The sequence below is a fragment of the Salmo trutta genome, chromosome 35 (genome assembly GCF_901001165.1).
Source record: "Salmo trutta chromosome 35, fSalTru1.1, whole genome shotgun sequence".
In the NCBI taxonomy this organism is placed as follows: Eukaryota; Metazoa; Chordata; class Actinopteri; order Salmoniformes; family Salmonidae; genus Salmo; species Salmo trutta.
Window position 1 is genome coordinate 26858775 of NC_042991.1, and position 17320 is coordinate 26876094.

At 40.4% G+C, this 17320-nt stretch overlaps 2 protein-coding genes across 3 annotated transcripts in view; one reads left to right on the plus strand and one right to left on the minus strand.

Annotated features, from left to right (window-relative positions):
* LOC115174957 (5'-3' exoribonuclease 2-like) overlaps positions 1-10670 on the plus strand; it is a 50660-nt gene extending 39990 nt beyond the window's left edge. For both annotated transcript variants that reach the window (XM_029734034.1, XM_029734033.1), the window contains 3 exons: positions 2445-2508; positions 7220-7358; positions 10328-10670. In XM_029734034.1, coding sequence (XP_029589894.1) covers positions 2445-2508; positions 7220-7358; positions 10328-10390 — 266 coding nt within the window. In that variant the 3' untranslated portion in view covers positions 10391-10670. The remainder of the gene's footprint in view (positions 1-2444; positions 2509-7219; positions 7359-10327) is intronic.
* A 1002-nt stretch (positions 10671-11672) lies between these two features.
* On the minus strand, positions 11673-15882 carry LOC115174958 (homeobox protein Nkx-2.4). The gene is made up of 2 exons (XM_029734035.1): positions 13323-15882; positions 11673-13145 (listed from the first exon to the last, which is right to left on the minus strand). The coding sequence occupies exons 1-2, from the start codon at positions 13687-13689 to the stop codon at positions 12478-12480; spliced, it is 1035 nt and encodes a 344-aa protein (XP_029589895.1). The 5' UTR covers positions 13690-15882; the 3' UTR covers positions 11673-12477.
* Between the last annotated feature and the right edge of the window lie 1438 nt (positions 15883-17320).

Here is a 17320-nt window from a genome sequence, read left to right on the forward strand (position 1 = left end):
CAGAGCGTGAATAATTTTAAATGGAACAATTTTGCACAATACAGGTGAGACTTACCAAAGAAGACTCTGCCTAAGGTGTTTCTAACATGTATTGACTCTGGGGTGAATTCTTATCTAATGAAGATATATTAGTGTTATTTTTTATTAGTCTTTCAAATATAGTAGAATTGTTCTTCCACTTTGACAGAGTATGTTGTGTAGATCATTGACAGAATGTACAATTAAATCCATTTTAATCACACTTTGTAACACGAAATGTGTAGAAATTCAAGTGCGGTGTAGACTTTCTATAGGCACTGTATACATGCAGACTTGGCATTATCGGTCCCAACAGCACAATTAGCCTGACTAGTTATTGAGACCAGACTAGAAAACAACTCTAGGACGGTAGTGTGCTCGGAGTTCAAAGACATGCTTTTGTTGCTGTTAACTGTCTCTCTCTGAGAGGATCCACTAGGTTGTCAGTAATCACCCTGGTCCGGCTGGGTCCTTTGTGTTGGGTTGGGGGGGCTCCTGTGTCCCTCCCGGTGTCCCCGTTTGCTGATTAGTGGTGCTAGCTGCTCTGGGAGACTGGGGGTGGTAATGAGATTGTCAAGTGCTTCTGGACACACTGGCCCCTCTGATAAAAGCCTTCTGGGAGGATCCCATTTGATTGGATGTGTAGTAGACTAGGGAGGGTTGAAACCAAAGTTAACTTCCCCTTTGGCTGCACCTCTACCCCCATGTGGTGATGTGTCAACGCGCTGTCTCTGAAACATGTTGTGGGGTTTTGTTGTGCCTATTCAAAATGGCTGCTGGGTAATGACCCACCGGGGAGACACCGCTGGTTGCCATTAGTCTTCTGACATCAGTCACATTGTGTTAGCAGCAACTTTGTTACACCATTTTAAAAGTTGCAGTTTAATGGTCTTATCCCATGGAATTCTATTTCCAAACTATAAGTTCTAGACCTAGAACTTGACCAACTGTTTTACTGGAGTAATGGAAGAACGTGTGTATTGGGGGACATGTGAGTTGGTTTGAGCTAGTTGTAATCCCTTGGGTTAATACAGTGACTGTATATTGTACCGGGGGATTTTAGGTGTAATCCTTCGTTGTCTTTTGTATCACATGGCCCAGGGCTCTAGAGTTTTAGATCATTGTTAATTAAGGAGATTGACAGGTGTGTAATTGTAATTTCCTCCGTTGAGTGACTGTCTGCTGGTCATCAGTAGGACAGAAGACACAGGCCAGAGTGGGTGGTCCTCAATAAAGTTGAGTTGGTCCAAGAGATTATTAACGGTCAAGATTTACTCATCTACAGATCTAACCTAATCACAGCGTCTGGACAAACAGTTATGAATTGTTGTTATGTTTCGGTTATACATAGTTATTTTTTTCTACATTTCTCAAGTGACTGAAAATTCTACATCTGAAAACCTTAGTTTGCTCAGTTATGTTGGCTTGTGGGTCTACTTTACTCCACCATAAGTCAGACTGACCAACCAGTCTATATTCTCTCTTGGTCATCTCAGACCATGTTAAACTCTCTACATGTCATAACATTCAGCACTAGGTATTGTACCACAAGGCCAAACATGTTTATTTCCCAGGGATCCCATCGCCTCTTATCAAATTTCTTTTAACACCAGCCTCCAATCCAGGTTTGTAAATGACTGGCTTTTCTTTGCTGAAGTTCTTTTCATCACACCCTTCACCCCGCCCCCTCTCCTCCTGTCTCACCCACTCACCAGGCCTATAAACAAACAAGTCCCAGGCTTGCAGCTGGTCATTGCCTTGGCAACAGCGGATCTAGAAGAAGCGGCTCTCAAAGGGGCTCGCTGCGCTAGAACTAGGGGTACTTGAGCCATCCACAATGCTGCCCACTGAATGCTTATTTCATTTTCCTGAAGGAAGGAATGCAAATGAAGCATTTTTTTCTCTTTTCCACCCACCTCAAATCTTATTGTGATTTAGAGCTTCAATGGGCTTCATTTTATCTTTGGGATTGTTTTATCTCTTGGATCAGGTTTAAGATTGAAATATATGGGTTTGATGTTGAGGTTAAAGCTGAAATTAATTGGGTTAATTAACTTGTACATTTTGACATGCTGTCGCAGTGTTGTATACCAAACCTGAGTTTCCCTATTGATTGGCAAACATTCCGTGCAGCAGCTTTAACTTTTAACTTTCACTCAAAGGGATTGTCTTATTATTATTTTTATATTAAGTGGTGTCTCATTTTGTCAATCTAGCATTTACACTCTACTGAGAAATCTCATAGCTGATTTTTATCTATGCAAGTGTGTGTGTGTGTGTGTGTGTAGAAATGACACTGGCAACTCATCAGAACAGAATTCTTAGGTAGATGGACTTAAAGTATTGCTCTTTAAGAGTTGCTCTCGTTATGTTCACTTAGTCGTGTGTTGGGGCCCTTTTTTGAAAAAGTCTCTTGTCACCCACAGATTCTAGGCAGCAGGGTCTTCTAGGGACACCTCCCCCATACAACCCTCAGCAGCAATATCCAAGGTGAGTCTACGGCTCTGTCTGCTTTTTATACATAGGCATGTATTTACAAGGTATTCCCTCATCCTGGGCCTGCTAAGTTCATGACTAATGCAGTAGCATTTTATATACACTTTATAAACTGATGTAGTACTATTTTGTTTTTTAAAGGGTGCTCACTGCAGCATATTAAGTTAACCTTGATACACATTTGTTTTTTTTACTACCCATGAGGTTTAGCGTAATATGTGGTTAGTAGAAACTGTTTCAGTGCTTTAGTGGGGGACCACTGAGTCACACTAAATGTACAGTTAGATGAAACATCTTGCTTTATTAGTTGAGGCCACTGGGCTTCACCATGGGGGGGCTTAGAGATGAATTAAGAATTTGGGAGCGCTAAACAAATTTCTCTTGAGGAGGTTTGGCCAACTTAATGAGGCATCACTAATACTGCTCCGGCAGTATCCTTTCGGCGCCACAGTGTCCGCACAGGCCCGTCATTGATTCTTTCTCCAGACCTCTTGAAGGACTAATCAGCTTCTTTGGTTCAACTTTTCAGGCCTTCCAGGTCCATTGTGGCTCTCTGTCACCTTAGGTCACTAGTTATTAGTGGTGAACTGAAAACTGTTTCTATAACTACTTATACCAGCTGGACTGAAATGACATGCATAAGGAACCTGTAGGAGGGATTACGGATTCCAGTGCACGGCTAAGTCTGGCATTGGGGATGAATGTGACATGGTTCAATAATGAGGGATGGGCCCTTCTAGGACGGTTCCTACTTCTTCCTTCGGCCATTGTAGTGATTAATATGAGACTTAATATGGTGGCTTGGCTTATGGATGGACACATTGCTGAGGCATTATTCTTGGAGTGATGGTGTGGGCGTCACACACATGCAATGTGGCATCCTCATTTTAGGGATGAGTGCAATTCACGATTCAAGTCACATGTAAATGTCTGGTTTATTTCATACTTTGGCTTACATTTAATATTCTTATACTTTCATTCATGTGAAATTGGTGGCCATTTTTCTCTTTTTCTGAATTAAATCTCCAGGTCGATACTAATTAGCAGGGATGTTGCTAGGTCACCATGGTCAATTGAAAGCTGCATCAATAGAACTGGAAAATGTTTTTTTTTTTTTTGCTCCTGATTAGGCGCTTTGACATATTTAGACGGAATAATGGGTAGGACTGGAGCAGGGAGGGCCTGAAGCCTAAATTGCCCAGCATGGCTAATGTGTTTGTAGCTGTCTATGAGTACGCTAACATGCACACAATTGCGGATAGTCAGATTAATATAATAGTTTGACTTAAGCGTTTACATGCTTTGCAATTTCCCTAATATTGTTCACAAGAACACATCTGAAATCAGGCTACGAGGGGACTGAAGCATATTCGGACGTATAAAGTTCATGAAAACTAAGTGCATGCTTTGTTTTCCGATCTCGCTTCACTCATGCATAAGAGGAAAGCTTGCACTACCGATGCTGTCACATGCGCAGCTCAAATACACCACTAGAACTCTGTTTATTAAGGCCTTTACATGTCCTAATTTGAAAGATGACTCAGAAACCAGGTGTTTTAATTGGCATGTGCTTACTTCGATTATGACCATGCACAGATTTAAAGTAAGCAGAGTAAGGTGTTTACATGACTGCCATACTTAGCCTGCTGCCATCTGTTTTAATATTGAGTTATTACTGTGCATGTAAACGTACTGAAAGGCTAAGGCACATACAGATGTCAGAATTTAGATATGAATCGGCACAATCTACTTATTCGGTTTGCTGGTGTCTTGGAGCTGAAATTTGGATCATGCAGTACATGGCGTCAGGTATTCTAGCAGTTAAGAACGTTGGGCCAGTAACCGAAAGGTTGCTGGTTCGAATCCCGAGCCGACTAGGTGAAAAATCTGTGCCCTTTAGCAAGGCACTTAACCCTAATTGCTCCTGTTAGTCCCTCTGAATAAATGTAAACTGTGCTAATGCCGATTTAAAAATACATCTAACGGAGAGCAATGTACAATACGGCAAACTATGAAACACTTTTTTTTTATTGGATTATATTCTGATATGATGACTTGAACGGTTCATTGGCTAGCTGTTTTAAGTTCTGGTTAGTCTGTAATTTACTTTCTGATAACATCTAAATTATTGCAAGTTAGCGATTGTTTAGTCATCTTCTATAACATGGCAGTTAACTTGTTATGGGCAGGTGGGACGGTAGCGTCCCACCTGGCCAACATCCGGTGAAATTGCAGAGCGTGAAATTCAAACTACAGTATTATAGTTATTTAACTTTCATAAAATCACAAGTGTAATACATCAAAATAAAGCTTAATAACCTCTTACATCTAGATGTGCCGCAAGCGGAACGCCTCGCCAATATCCAATGATAGAGCGTGGCGCGAATTACAAACACCTCAGAAATCCAAAAACGTCAATTTTTCAAACATATGACTATTTTACACCATTTTAAAGAGAAGACTCTCCTTTATCTAACCACATTGTCCGATTTCAAAAAGGCTTTACAACGAAAGCAAAACATTAGATTATGTCAGGAGAGTGCCCAGCCAGAAATAATCAGACACCCATTTTTCAAGCTAGCATATGTCACCAAAACCACAGCTAAATGCAGCACTAACCTTTGATGATCTTCATCAGATGACACTCCTAGGACATTATGTTATACAATACATGCATGTTTTGTTCAATGAAGTTCATATTTATATCAAAAACCAGCTTTTTACATTAGCATGTGACGTTCAGAACTAGCATACTCCCGAAAACTTCCGGTGAATTTACTAAATTACTCACGATAAACATAAAAAAAAACACAATTATTTTAAGAATTATAGATACAGAACTCCTTTATGCAATCGCGGTGTCCGATTTTAAAATAGCTTTTCGGTGAAAGCACATTTTGCAATATTCTGAGTAGATAGCCCGGCCATCATGGCTAGCTATTTTGACACCCACCAAGTTTGGCACTCACCAAACTCAGATTTACTATAAGAAAAATTGGATTACCTTTGCTGTTCTTCGTCAGAATGCACTCCCAGGACTTCTACTTCAACACCCAATGTTGTTTTGGTTCCAAATAATCCATAGTTATATCCAAATAGCTGCGTTTTGTTCTTGCGTTCAAGACACTATCCGAAGGGTGACGCGCCGGCGCATATCATGTCAAAATATCCCATTACAGAACTTCGAAGCATGTCAAACGCTGTTTCAAATAAATTTTTATGCGATTTATTCCGACCGGGAGACCTTGTTTTCGTTCAAACACTGAAAATAGGAAATGGAGTCTTCACATGCACGCGCGCACCTGTGTCATTGTTCTCAGAACGACCACTTTCCAAAAGCCCTACTGTTTTTTGCCCAGGGACTGCAGAGTCATCATTCCCCGTTCTGGCGCCTTCTGAGAGCCTATGGGAGCCTTAGAAAATGTCACGTTACAGCAGAGATCCTCTATTTTCAATAAAGAGGCTATAGAAGGACAAGAAATGGTCAGAGAGGGCACTTCCTGTATGGAATCTTCTCAGGTTTTGGCCTGCCATATGAGTTTTGTTATGCTCACAGACACCATTCAAACAGTTTTAGAAACTTTAGGGTGTTTTCTATCCAAATAAAATAATTATATGCATATTCTAGTTTCTGGGAGTAATAACCAGATTAAATCGGGTACGTTTTTTATCCGGCCGTGAAAATACTGCCCCCTATCCTAAACAGGTTAACTTCTTGTTAATCCAGCCGCTGTGTCAGATTTTAAAAAGGCTTTACGGCGAAAGCATACCATGCGATTATCTGAGGACAGCGCCCCGCATACAAACACATGAAAAACATATTTCAACCAGGCAGGTGCGGCACGAAAGTCAGAAATAGCGATATAAAAAATACCTTACCTTTGATGATCATCTTCTGTTGGCACTCCAAAAGTTCCCAGTTACATCACGAATGGTCTTTTTGTTCGATAATATCCTTTATATCCATAAATAACTCAGTTTAGCTGGTGCGCTTCAGTCAATAATCCACCCAGTTTCCCTCAATCAAAATGCATACAAAATTAATCCCAAACGTTACTAATAATCTTTTCCAAACAAGTCAAACAACGTTTATAATCAAACCTTAGGTACCCTAATACGTAAATAAACTATCAAATGTAAGACTGAGAATCGTTATTGTCTTTACCGGAGAAAAATACCAAAGAACGCGCTGTCGTCCACGCGCTTGGAAACACTACAGCCAAAATGGGAGCCACCTAGAAAAACTACAATTTCTGGCTCATTTTTCCAAAAACCAGCCTGAAACTCAAGACTGTTGGCATCTAGTGGAAGCCCTAGGAACTGCAATCTGGGAGGACTTGGCCTTATAATAAAAGTGATAGCCATTGAAAATAGTGGTAGGCTGAAATGCTTTTGGGGGGGGATGGTTTGTCCTCAGGGTTTTGCCTGCCATATCAGTTCTGTTATACTCACAGACATAATTTTAACAGTTTTAGAAACGTTAGAGTTTTCTATCCAAATCTACCAATTATATGCATATCCTAGCTTCTGGGCTTGAGTAACAGGCAGTTTACTTTGGGCATGCTTTTCATCCGGACGTCAAAATACTGCCCCCTACCCAAAGAGGTTAAGAGTTGATTTGTGATGTAGACCCTACAGTCCAGAAATTAACAAATTAAATAAGTCATTATTAAAGTCCAAAACAACAATGTTTGTACCCACACAGGCAGCAGTATGGTGGTGGTGGTGGGCATGGCTGGGACCGGTCGACGCAGAGAGGAGGCCACGGAGGGGGGCAGGGCCAGGGCAGCTACCGTCAGCAGCGTGGTCAGGACGACCGCAGAGGAGACCGTGGAGGACAACCGGTAACTACATTATTCAGCTGACTTTATTTAGGACTAACATATGACATCAACAATGAGGAAGACGTGACCTCAACGTCAATATACCTGTGTTTAGGGCTGGGCGATATGACGATTTATATATTGTGTGATGGAAAAACATCGATCGTTTCCTATTATGCTCCATCGTTTATTTTGTTGTGTCGCAAATCACACTCTTTACGGCAATCTCTTTTGTCAATTGGACGACACGTGTCGTGTGGAAGGACATTTGCAACACAAACAAACATGGAGGAGAGTGAACGTGGCACGGAGACAGGGAGCTCGTACATAAAAAGAGGGGCAACTTCGGTCACATAGACGTGGTTTGGGTATCAAAGTCCGACATGAACCAGAAAACCAACCTCAGCAAAATATGCCGCAGGCCGGTCCCGACAACGAACTCCATTAACCTATTTTACCACCTATGCAAGAATCATGTGAAACAGTACGCAGAGAGTCTATGGATGAGAACCAAAAAAGTACAGTCGAATGCTCAAAAGAAACCCCCGACTCAGACGTTGCAAGAGGCTTTTGCCCACGGCACACCATATGGCAAAGAACCATGAAGATGGAAGAAGATAACAGCTGCCGTTACAACTTACATCTGCAAAGACATGGCCCCAATTTACACGGTCGAGAAACGGGTGTTTCGTGAGTTGGTACTTACACTCGACCCAAGGTACCAAATGCAAATACCTTTTATTTGCTGAGTATAATTCAAAATGTAATAAGAAATAGGCCTTTACATGTGGTCATTTTATATATACTATTTATTTATTGAATTTACAGGAAATGTGTATATTGTGAAATGTACCGTTATCGGGATATGAAATGACCTATATTGGGATATGAGATTTTGTCCATATCGCCCCGCCCTACCTGTGTTCATTTGATCATGGAATAAAGCCTGCGCAGAATAAGTGACTTTTGCCTGTTTGCCAACTCCTGTTTACCATGAATTAGGCCTTTTGGAACTTTTTCCTGGATAGTAACTATTGACGTCAACAATGTCCACCTTACAAGGAGCACGCCTCCAGCGCATTAGGAGCACTTACCTATACTATGCACATGTTTGTTTATGGCTTTAAGTCAGAACATTGTTTATGTGGATAGTGATCAGTTATTTTGCATGCGTATGATAGTGGCTTGCAAAGGGGTTCACCAACCTTGGCATTTTTCCTATTTTGTTTCCTTACAACCTGAAATTAAAATAGATTTTTGGGTGATTTGTATCATTTGATCTACACAAGATGCCTACCACTGAAGATGCAGAATATTTTTTATTGTGATACAAACAAGAAATAAGACCCCAAAAAATGTACTTGTGACCGTGCATAACTATTCAACCCCCCAAAGTCAATACTTTGTAGTGCCGCCTTTTGCAGCAATTACAGCTGCAAGTTTCTTGGGGTATGTCTCTATAAGCTTGGCACAGCTAACCACTGAGATGTTTGCCCGTTCTTCAAGGCAAAACTGCTCTAGCTCCTTCAAGTTGGATGGGTTCTGCTGGTGTACAGCAATCTTTATGTCATAACACAGATTCTCAATTGGATTGAGGTCTGGGCTTTGACTAGGCCATTCCAAGACATTTAAATGTTTCCCCTTAAAACACTAAAGTATTGCTTTAGCAGTATGCTTAGGGTCATTGTCCTGCTGGAAGATGAACCTCCATCCCAGTCTCAAATCTCTGGAAGACTGAAACAGGTTTTCCTCAATAATTTCCCTGTATTTAGTGCCATCATCATTCCTTCAATTCTGACCAGTTACCCAGTCCCTGCCGGTAGAAAAACATCCCCACAGCATGATGCTGCCACCACCATGCTTCACTGTGGGGATGGTGTTCTCAGGATGATGAGAGGTGTTGGGTTTGCGCCAGACGTAGCGTTTACCTTTATGGCCTAAAAGCTAAATTTTAGTCTCATTTGACCAGAGTACCTTCTTTCATATGTTTGGGGAGTCTCCCACATGCCTTTTGGCAAAGACCAAACGTGTTTGCTTATTTTTTTCTTTAACCAATGGCTTTTTTCTGGCCACTCTTCTGTAAAGCCCAGCTCTGTGGAGTGTACGACTTAGTGGTCCTATGGACAGATACTCCAATCTCCGCTGTGGAGCTTTGCAGCTCCTTCAGGGTTGTCTTTGGTCTCTTTGTTGCCTCTGATTAATTCCCTTCTTGCCTGGTCCGTGTGTTTTGGTGGTTGGCCCTCTCTTGGCAGGTTTGTTGTGGTGCCATATTCCTTCAATTTTTTTTTATAATGGATTTAATGGTGCTCCGTGGGATGTTCAAAGTCTCTGAAAAAAAATTTTTTGAACCCAACCCTGATCTGTACTACTCCACAACTTTGTCCCTGACCTGTTTGGAGAGCTCCTTGGTCTTCATGGTGCTGCTTGCTTGGTGGTGCCCCTTGCTTACTGGTGTTGCAGAATCTGGGTCCTTCCAGAACAGGTGTATATATTTACTGAAATCATGTGACAGATCATGTGACACTTAGAGTGCAAACAGGTGGACTTTATTTAACAAATGAGGTGACTTCTGAAGGTAATTGGTTGCACCAGATCTTATTTAGGGGCTTCCTAGCGAAGGGGGTGAATGCATATGCACAAACCTCTTTTCTGTTTTTTTTTTTTTTTTTTTTTAAACTAGCTATTTCACTTCACCAATTTGGACTATTTTGTGTATGTCCATGACATGAAATCCAAATAAAAATCAATTTAAATTACAGGTTGTAATGAAACAAAATAGGAAAAATGCCAAGGAGGGTGAATACTTTTGCAAGGCACTGTATCTGGCAGGGAGACAGAGGGTAACTACTAATTCAGCCTCTCAAAATATACATTAGCAGAAGACTAGAATGAAGCAAAATGTTGCAATGTCTGACATCTTTGATCTTCATACGCAAATTTCATGTGCAGCATGTCTGACTGATTTGGCCCTTGTTTTCTGTGTTTTACAGGGATACCACTCTGGACGGAATTACCACTTGCCACCCCCAGAAGGAAAATACAATTGGAATTAAATTCAGACCTAGTAGTGCTGAAGGCGATTTTTAATTTTTTAATTTTTTCGCAATACATGTCTTTTTCAGGCTGTTTACTTGTAAGATGTTTTTGTTTTTAATTCTACCTAAAATGTTATTATGTAATGCATTTTTAAGAATAACTGTAAAACTTGTGAAATACAAGTCAGTCAAGACAATTGTCATTGTCAGTTCATTTGGAAAGATTAGCTCCATATTTCAGTGTACAAGTTACTCTATTTTCTGAAATAAAACCAAATTCAGCTTTTTGCATCAGATCTACATCTTTGGTTTTTAGAATCACATTTCTGCTGATTTCTGTCAACCTCTAGCTTTTTTTTGTCAAGCATTCATAGAATAAATAATGATCATTTTATTTGTAAACTCAAAATACCTAAATCATTAAGGAGTTAAAAACACTTTAGATAATGGGTTTATTTAGGTTTTTTATCAATTTAATTCTTTAGCCATTCATTTAGATCGACAAACTCGACGGCAGTTGCATCAGGCCTTTGTTTTTGAGGTGTAATAATGTCATTAACCGATATCATCCTATTTTATATCCTATTTTATATCCTGTCTTGTTTCATTAAATCGTCATGGTCCATTTTCATAGATGAATGGCTGAATGGTATTTTAGCGGGCAGGTAACACAATGTACTTTTTCGGCTTGCTTGCGTCTTGGTGCTGAAACTGGGATCATGTAGTACAGGGCAGCATGTAGTCTAGTGGTTAGAGCGTTGGGCCAGTAACCGAAAAGGTTGCTTGTTTGAATCCCCGAGCTGACAAGGTGAAAAAATCTGTTATTAGCCGTTGAGCAAGGCACTTAATCCTAATCGCTCCTGGGTCGCCGTTGATAATGACAAACCCTAGCCTTCACCCCACTGTGTGAAGATGTCCCAGGGGGAGTTCGGATATGCAATTCACACATGCAATAATATACACTTGTACATGTGTGAAATAGGACAAATATAAGCACCCACCAAAATTATTATTAGAATTTGTCTCAATTATGTGCCAATTCCTTTATTTAATTTGGGACATATTATCAAGTAGGCTAATTTAGCCTCACATTAATTAGCATTTTTGCTAGCCTGTATTTCAAAGTCACAAAGAACCCAGGAATAACAAAGAAATTATATTTATTGGAAATTACAATCTTAAACAATTGTGTGCAGTTACAGATGTTTGGAAATTCTCACCTTTCGTCACCTGATAATAGACCTTATTATTTGCCCAAACAGCCTAGCAGGTCCAATTAAATCTCCTGCAAATAGTCTTGCGTTTTAGGACTTTATCTTGCTGTATAGACTAGGTGCTTAAATGTTTATCTCCACTTAACCAGGATGCCTTGTAATGGCAGAAAATATTGGAATTTACATTTATTGAATCTGTTTTCTTTCAATAATTGTGTGGTGGTAATAAGAAATAAACAACACAAATTGTAACATTGCTATAATGTAAAGTACAATATCATTGGAATAATTTAATTACATTAGATCTGTTTGAAATCATTGTGCTATACCTGTGTAATTCGATGCATTCCAGTCAGTGGATCATAATTATTCTATCAACATAAATAAGCAGTAATGCTTACATGCCAAGCGATATATTGTTAAAGTTTAACAGGAATGTGATTTGTATATATTTACGCTATGCAGCAGCAGTCACATTTTGTAATTTACCAAAACAATTTTTGAACAAATATTTCGTTTAAAAACAAAAATCATAGTCACATGAAATATTTTTGTTAGCTATATACAGTTAAGGTTCATTCATCGAAATATTACAATACTTCGGACTGATACCCTCGTGTCCTTAAAGAATTGAATCCCAACAAATAACTTCACTCCCTTTTACACCCGAATAATACCGTCACGGAGTGCTTGGGAGTCTCATTTTTATCAAATACTCTTGATCAAAAGTATACACGCACGGTCGACTGTTAATTAATAATAGGTGCACCTCCAAAATGTCAAATTCTGGTGCTTCTGTTGTCCTCAATGTCATCAACGACCAATGTCTTTCCGGCTTAAAATCCACTTGACGTTATTTGTCTCCCGAATTAAAATGTAAATGTCTTCCTTCTACCAAGTTCTGCCATAAAGCAGGTTTGAACTGACCATGTTATTGGTGTACTCGAGGAGAGCCGCTTCTGTCTGAGCCATGTTAATCTGGCTGTGTAAACTAGGGGGACTGGGGGACATTTCCTCCAGTTCTTCAGCAGCGGATAACGGATGATGCACCAGCTGATTCTGATGGTGATTGACCACCGCACTGCCCGAAGCTGTCATCTCTCCACTAGAGACGTTCTGCTGCTGCACCTGCTGATGCCCAGACGTCGGTGTGCTGGATCCGTTCTGACTGGGCTTGCCATCCTTCACGAGAACCGGGACTGCCACCCGCCTCGGTGACTGCTGTGGGCACACACTGCCGTTCTCCTGTTGAATCTGCAGAGTGGCTTTGTCCTTGGCCTGGCGTTTCATTTTGTACCGGTGGTTCTGGAACCAAATCTTGACCTGTGTTGGTGACAGGTGGATCATGCTCGCCAGGTGTTCCCTCTCGGGTGCTGACAGGTATTTCTGCTGCTTAAACCGCCTCTCCAGCTCGTACACCTGGGCCTGAGAGAAGAGCACCCTTCGTTTTCTCCTGGGCGCAGAGTGTAGGGTCACCATGGACTTGGTGCCGTCCATCCCTGCCAGCGTCCCCATCCCGGTCATGTTCATCCCATTGGAAGCCCCCATGAATCTAGAAACTGCAATAGCGCACAGATACAGGCTGTTAACTTAGACTGCATCTAATATGAATGTATTTAAGTGCTGTGCATCATGCACCATTACAATGTAGTTTCCATTCATTTTAATTTCTTATTTAAAACGAATTGTCTTGGCATTTATTTGAAAAGAAACAAGACTGAGCTTTTTCAACTTACTTGTTGGATAGCGGGGTTCGGTGTTTGCACTATACCATGCAGTTGCTGCTGCGCCGTTCCTCATGGTGTCTTGGTACGACGGGAGGTCTCCCATATTACCGATGCTGCCGTTGCAGTATCCACCCATTGCGCTGGAAAATTGGGAGACGCTGTGTGGCATGTGATAAGCGGTCGCCACCCCGGTGTTATGGCCCATGGAGTGCTGCTGCAGTCCAGGTTGAGACACCGGAGTCTGTCGATATGCGCCCAGCGGAGACGCGAGGTTCCCTGTACAGTCCATTCCTCCAAACTTTCTGTAGGTCTCCTCGATCGGGCTTAGAATATCTGTCACTGAGAAAGGAGTTGAGTGCTTTGGGCTCAAGGACATGGTTTAGCCCGCAGGTGAATATGGCTGAACGCGGAACAAGCCCGACTGTGGTGCTGTTGTCCCCTCACTGCTCACAGGACACCTACGTAATAGAGTACTTGTGGGTCCGTCTGAGATATCCAATTGATCGCCTTGGAGAAGGAGGGGAGCCTTGGACGCTCTTATCTTGTGTTTACTCTAGCCAGGCGCCAGGTTTACGACAAACACAAGGGGCGGAGCAACGAGCCAAAGATCCAACAATGGCCATTGACATTTTACCGGGGTAATTGAGGAAAATGTTACTTTTTAGTTAAGATCAGCAAGATGCCGTCTAGATGGTTTGAACTTTAAACGTGAACTTCATAAATACCTCCAATATGGACTTGATTTGAAACGTATTTTAAAAGTGTATTTGGTCTCAAGCTATAGTGTTGTTGAAGTTAGGTAAAGCTGGTGCCATAGCCTAATGAAATGGCAACCTTTTTATCAACTCGAGAGCGCTTGGAGCAGACACGAGACGGAGAATCGGGCACAAAAATGAGGACACTTTAGTTCATCATCCAACCTGCCACATTCTGATCATTTAGCATTTTTATGTGTTTTCTCATGTTGACAAATGGGTGCATTACACCATATCGATTTTATGAGCTGTTATGTATTTCTTCTTTACTACATTTCATTCAGACAATACAATGGATGAATATTTTTAAATATGTATATTTGAAGAATTCAAAACAGCCTACCAATGTTTTCCAGTGACATTGCGTTCACTTCGGTTAACGAGTCACTCATTGGAAGACAGACACGTTCCACTTGTTGACTTGTATTCCAGTCATCACGGTCTTTTTATCATTTGCAATTAGCCTAAATGTAATTAATTAATTAATGTAATCAATTAGCCTACATGTACTTTTGGACAGCTCACGGATAGAATATAATATATAGCACAATATCCTCCTAGAACGCAAAAAATGCCAGCGATTCAATGCCAATCCAGTCTTGATGTGAACAAGATTCATCTAAGACAATTAAATGCGTATTAAGGCCTTATATTTTCTAAAACAAAAATGATGGATCACCAGTAGCATGCTAATGTTGTTAATAACTCAATGTTGTCATTTAGACTTTGATCTGTAATGGTAATTTTATCTCAGGTAGACGATTTCGAGTTCACCTGCTTTAACTCATCGAACGCTTCAGAGGTAGGCTATGAACGCACCCTAACTCATCGAACGCTTCAGAGGTAGGCTATGAACGCACCCTAACTCATCGAACGCTTCAGAGGTAGGCTATGAACGCACCCTAACTCATCGAACGCTTCAGAGGTAGGATAAGAACTCATCGAACGCTTCAGAGGTAGGCTATGAACTCATCGAACGCTTCAGAGGTAGGCTATGAACTCATCGAACGCTTCAGAGGTAGGCTATGAACTCATCGAACGCTTCAGAGGTAGGCTATGAACTCATCGAACGCTTCAGAGGTAGGCTATGCGAGTAGGCTAATCTGAACATTTGAAAAGGGTCATGGTGTGATGGTGATTTCGGGACTTTCAAGTCACTCACTATAAAACTGCCTAATTCTTTTTACCAGAAATGTCTTTGGTGCAGGCTATTGACTTATAACAGGTGCATTTATTTCACTTAAATAAAATGTCTGTTAACTTCACCTAATGTTCTCTTTTGTGAATCTTTATAAAAGTGAAGTAAAACTTGATAGATCATTTCTAAGTTCTGTGTACATAGCAGTGAAGTCCCTGTAGCAGAAAGAGATTGCAAGGCCATAGAATGGTTAAGTGCTGAAGAACAGTCACGTTTGCTAGATACTGACTGGCCTATTGACACATTCTCTTGTTTACTCTTTACTCATGGTTTTGATAATTTTCCAATTAAAAAAACGTTTTCTTGGTAAATGTCCTGCTCTCTGTCTTGTCGAATGCAGACCTATTCTGTGTAGCATATTGTTCTATTCTTCTTCCCTTGTTGGCGATAAGCCCAGAGTATTTAATTTCGATAACATTGTTCCTCATTTGGTCAGGCCTGCATCAAGGTTTGCCTCGCACAATTGTAGCGTAAATCTCATTAAAATGTACATAATGGATAAATTCTTCTACTTTTCATGTGTAGGCCATGCATCTGTTGTATCATAGTTCATAATAAACCAATTGTGCTGTGATGGCTACCAGAAGTAGCCTTATTACCGCAGATACCCATCACCGTGTAGTTTGTTTCTGTATGCAAATAACCAAACCTCTCAACCTCGTGGCCCTTTCAGTCAGAGGGTATGGCTAGGGACCACCGCGCTCTCATTAAGTCCATTCCAACGTGCGTGCTCCTATTATCATGGCTCCATAGAGAAGCATTCGACAACGAAAAAAAATATGATTTCGGTATTTACATTAACGTGCATTTATAGCTATCAATACATATGCCTATTCACAAAAAATATTCTTCGAATAGCCTATCGCATGTGCTGGCTTACAGCAGGTGAAAAATAATATTTTCAGCTCGGGTCCATTGAATTGCAGGTAAATAGTTTTTGTCTTAATCATGTTTCTATTGACTGGTAACTTTTTATCATGAGTCCCTGATCAATATGAATGAAGCCGGTCAAATTACACTGCAATTATTATGATAGATTGGTGTTCCGTAACCTAATCGTTTGTGTAGCAATTGTTAATAGAAACAGATAGAATATTGAGCTGATTATGGTGTAGCAAGTGGGCTATATTCTTGACATAAATTAATAGCATCCTATGAAGCAAAACGCTTAAACCCAAAATAGGTCAAAATTGTATAGAAAGGTATTATTACATAATCGTTTACAAAAATATAGCCCATAGACTACCTATGGCCGATCTAGGCCTATTACTTTCCTAGTCATGTCAAATGATTAAAAAATCCAAAAACTGTTTTAGGTAATTGTGTATATACTAGCTATAGGCCAAAACAGTCAACTCAATTTCACTTTTGATTAGATGCATCGACACTGGATGTAAATAGTCTGTTTCATCATAACTAATATAGCACAAAATACAAGATACAAGAACAATGCCCCCCCCCCCAAAAGATGATGATAATAATAATAATTCACAGGCCTTTATTTTTTACATAATTTTTGCTTCCCGGCAATGACATATTTTCTTGAGGTGACAAACTAACCAAATTGCGAATTATTGTGAATTCTGAATGATATTTGAATTGTGTTCAAATATTATTATGCTATTTATTACCTCTATATAATTGTGCATCACCTATCCCCCATTAAAGTACACCCTACACATTTTTTATGGGGTTATACATGCTTATTAAATATTTTAGGATCATAAACAAAAAACGCATGCAATTCGTTTGAGGTTATATCTGAAAATACCCCTATGTCTTGAGGTTATATTTGAAAATACCCCTATGTCTTGAGGTTATATCTGAAAATACCCCTATGTCTTGAGGTTATATCTGAAAATACCCCTATGTCTTGAGGTTATATTTGAAAATACCCCTATGTCTTGCAGTAGAGGGATGGCATCAATGGGGCACTTGATGCATTTCGGCATCACTGGCTCAATAACATGAGAGATTTGGAGAGGTCAGTAAAGGGTTTGTGCGCTTAGAGTGAAGGCCGGGTCCTGAACCGTTCCTGCTAATACACCCGAGAT

Bases quoted from the DNA above. Each gene is read 5' to 3' on its own strand.
- LOC115174958 (XM_029734035.1), bottom strand. From the start codon at position 13,689: ATGTCCTTGAGCCCAAAGCACTCAACTCCTTTCTCAGTGACAGATATT. The intron at 13,146-13,322 runs GTAAGTTGAAAA...GCGCTATTGCAG, and splicing joins CGAACCCCGCTATCCAACAA to TTTCTAGATTCATGGGGGCT.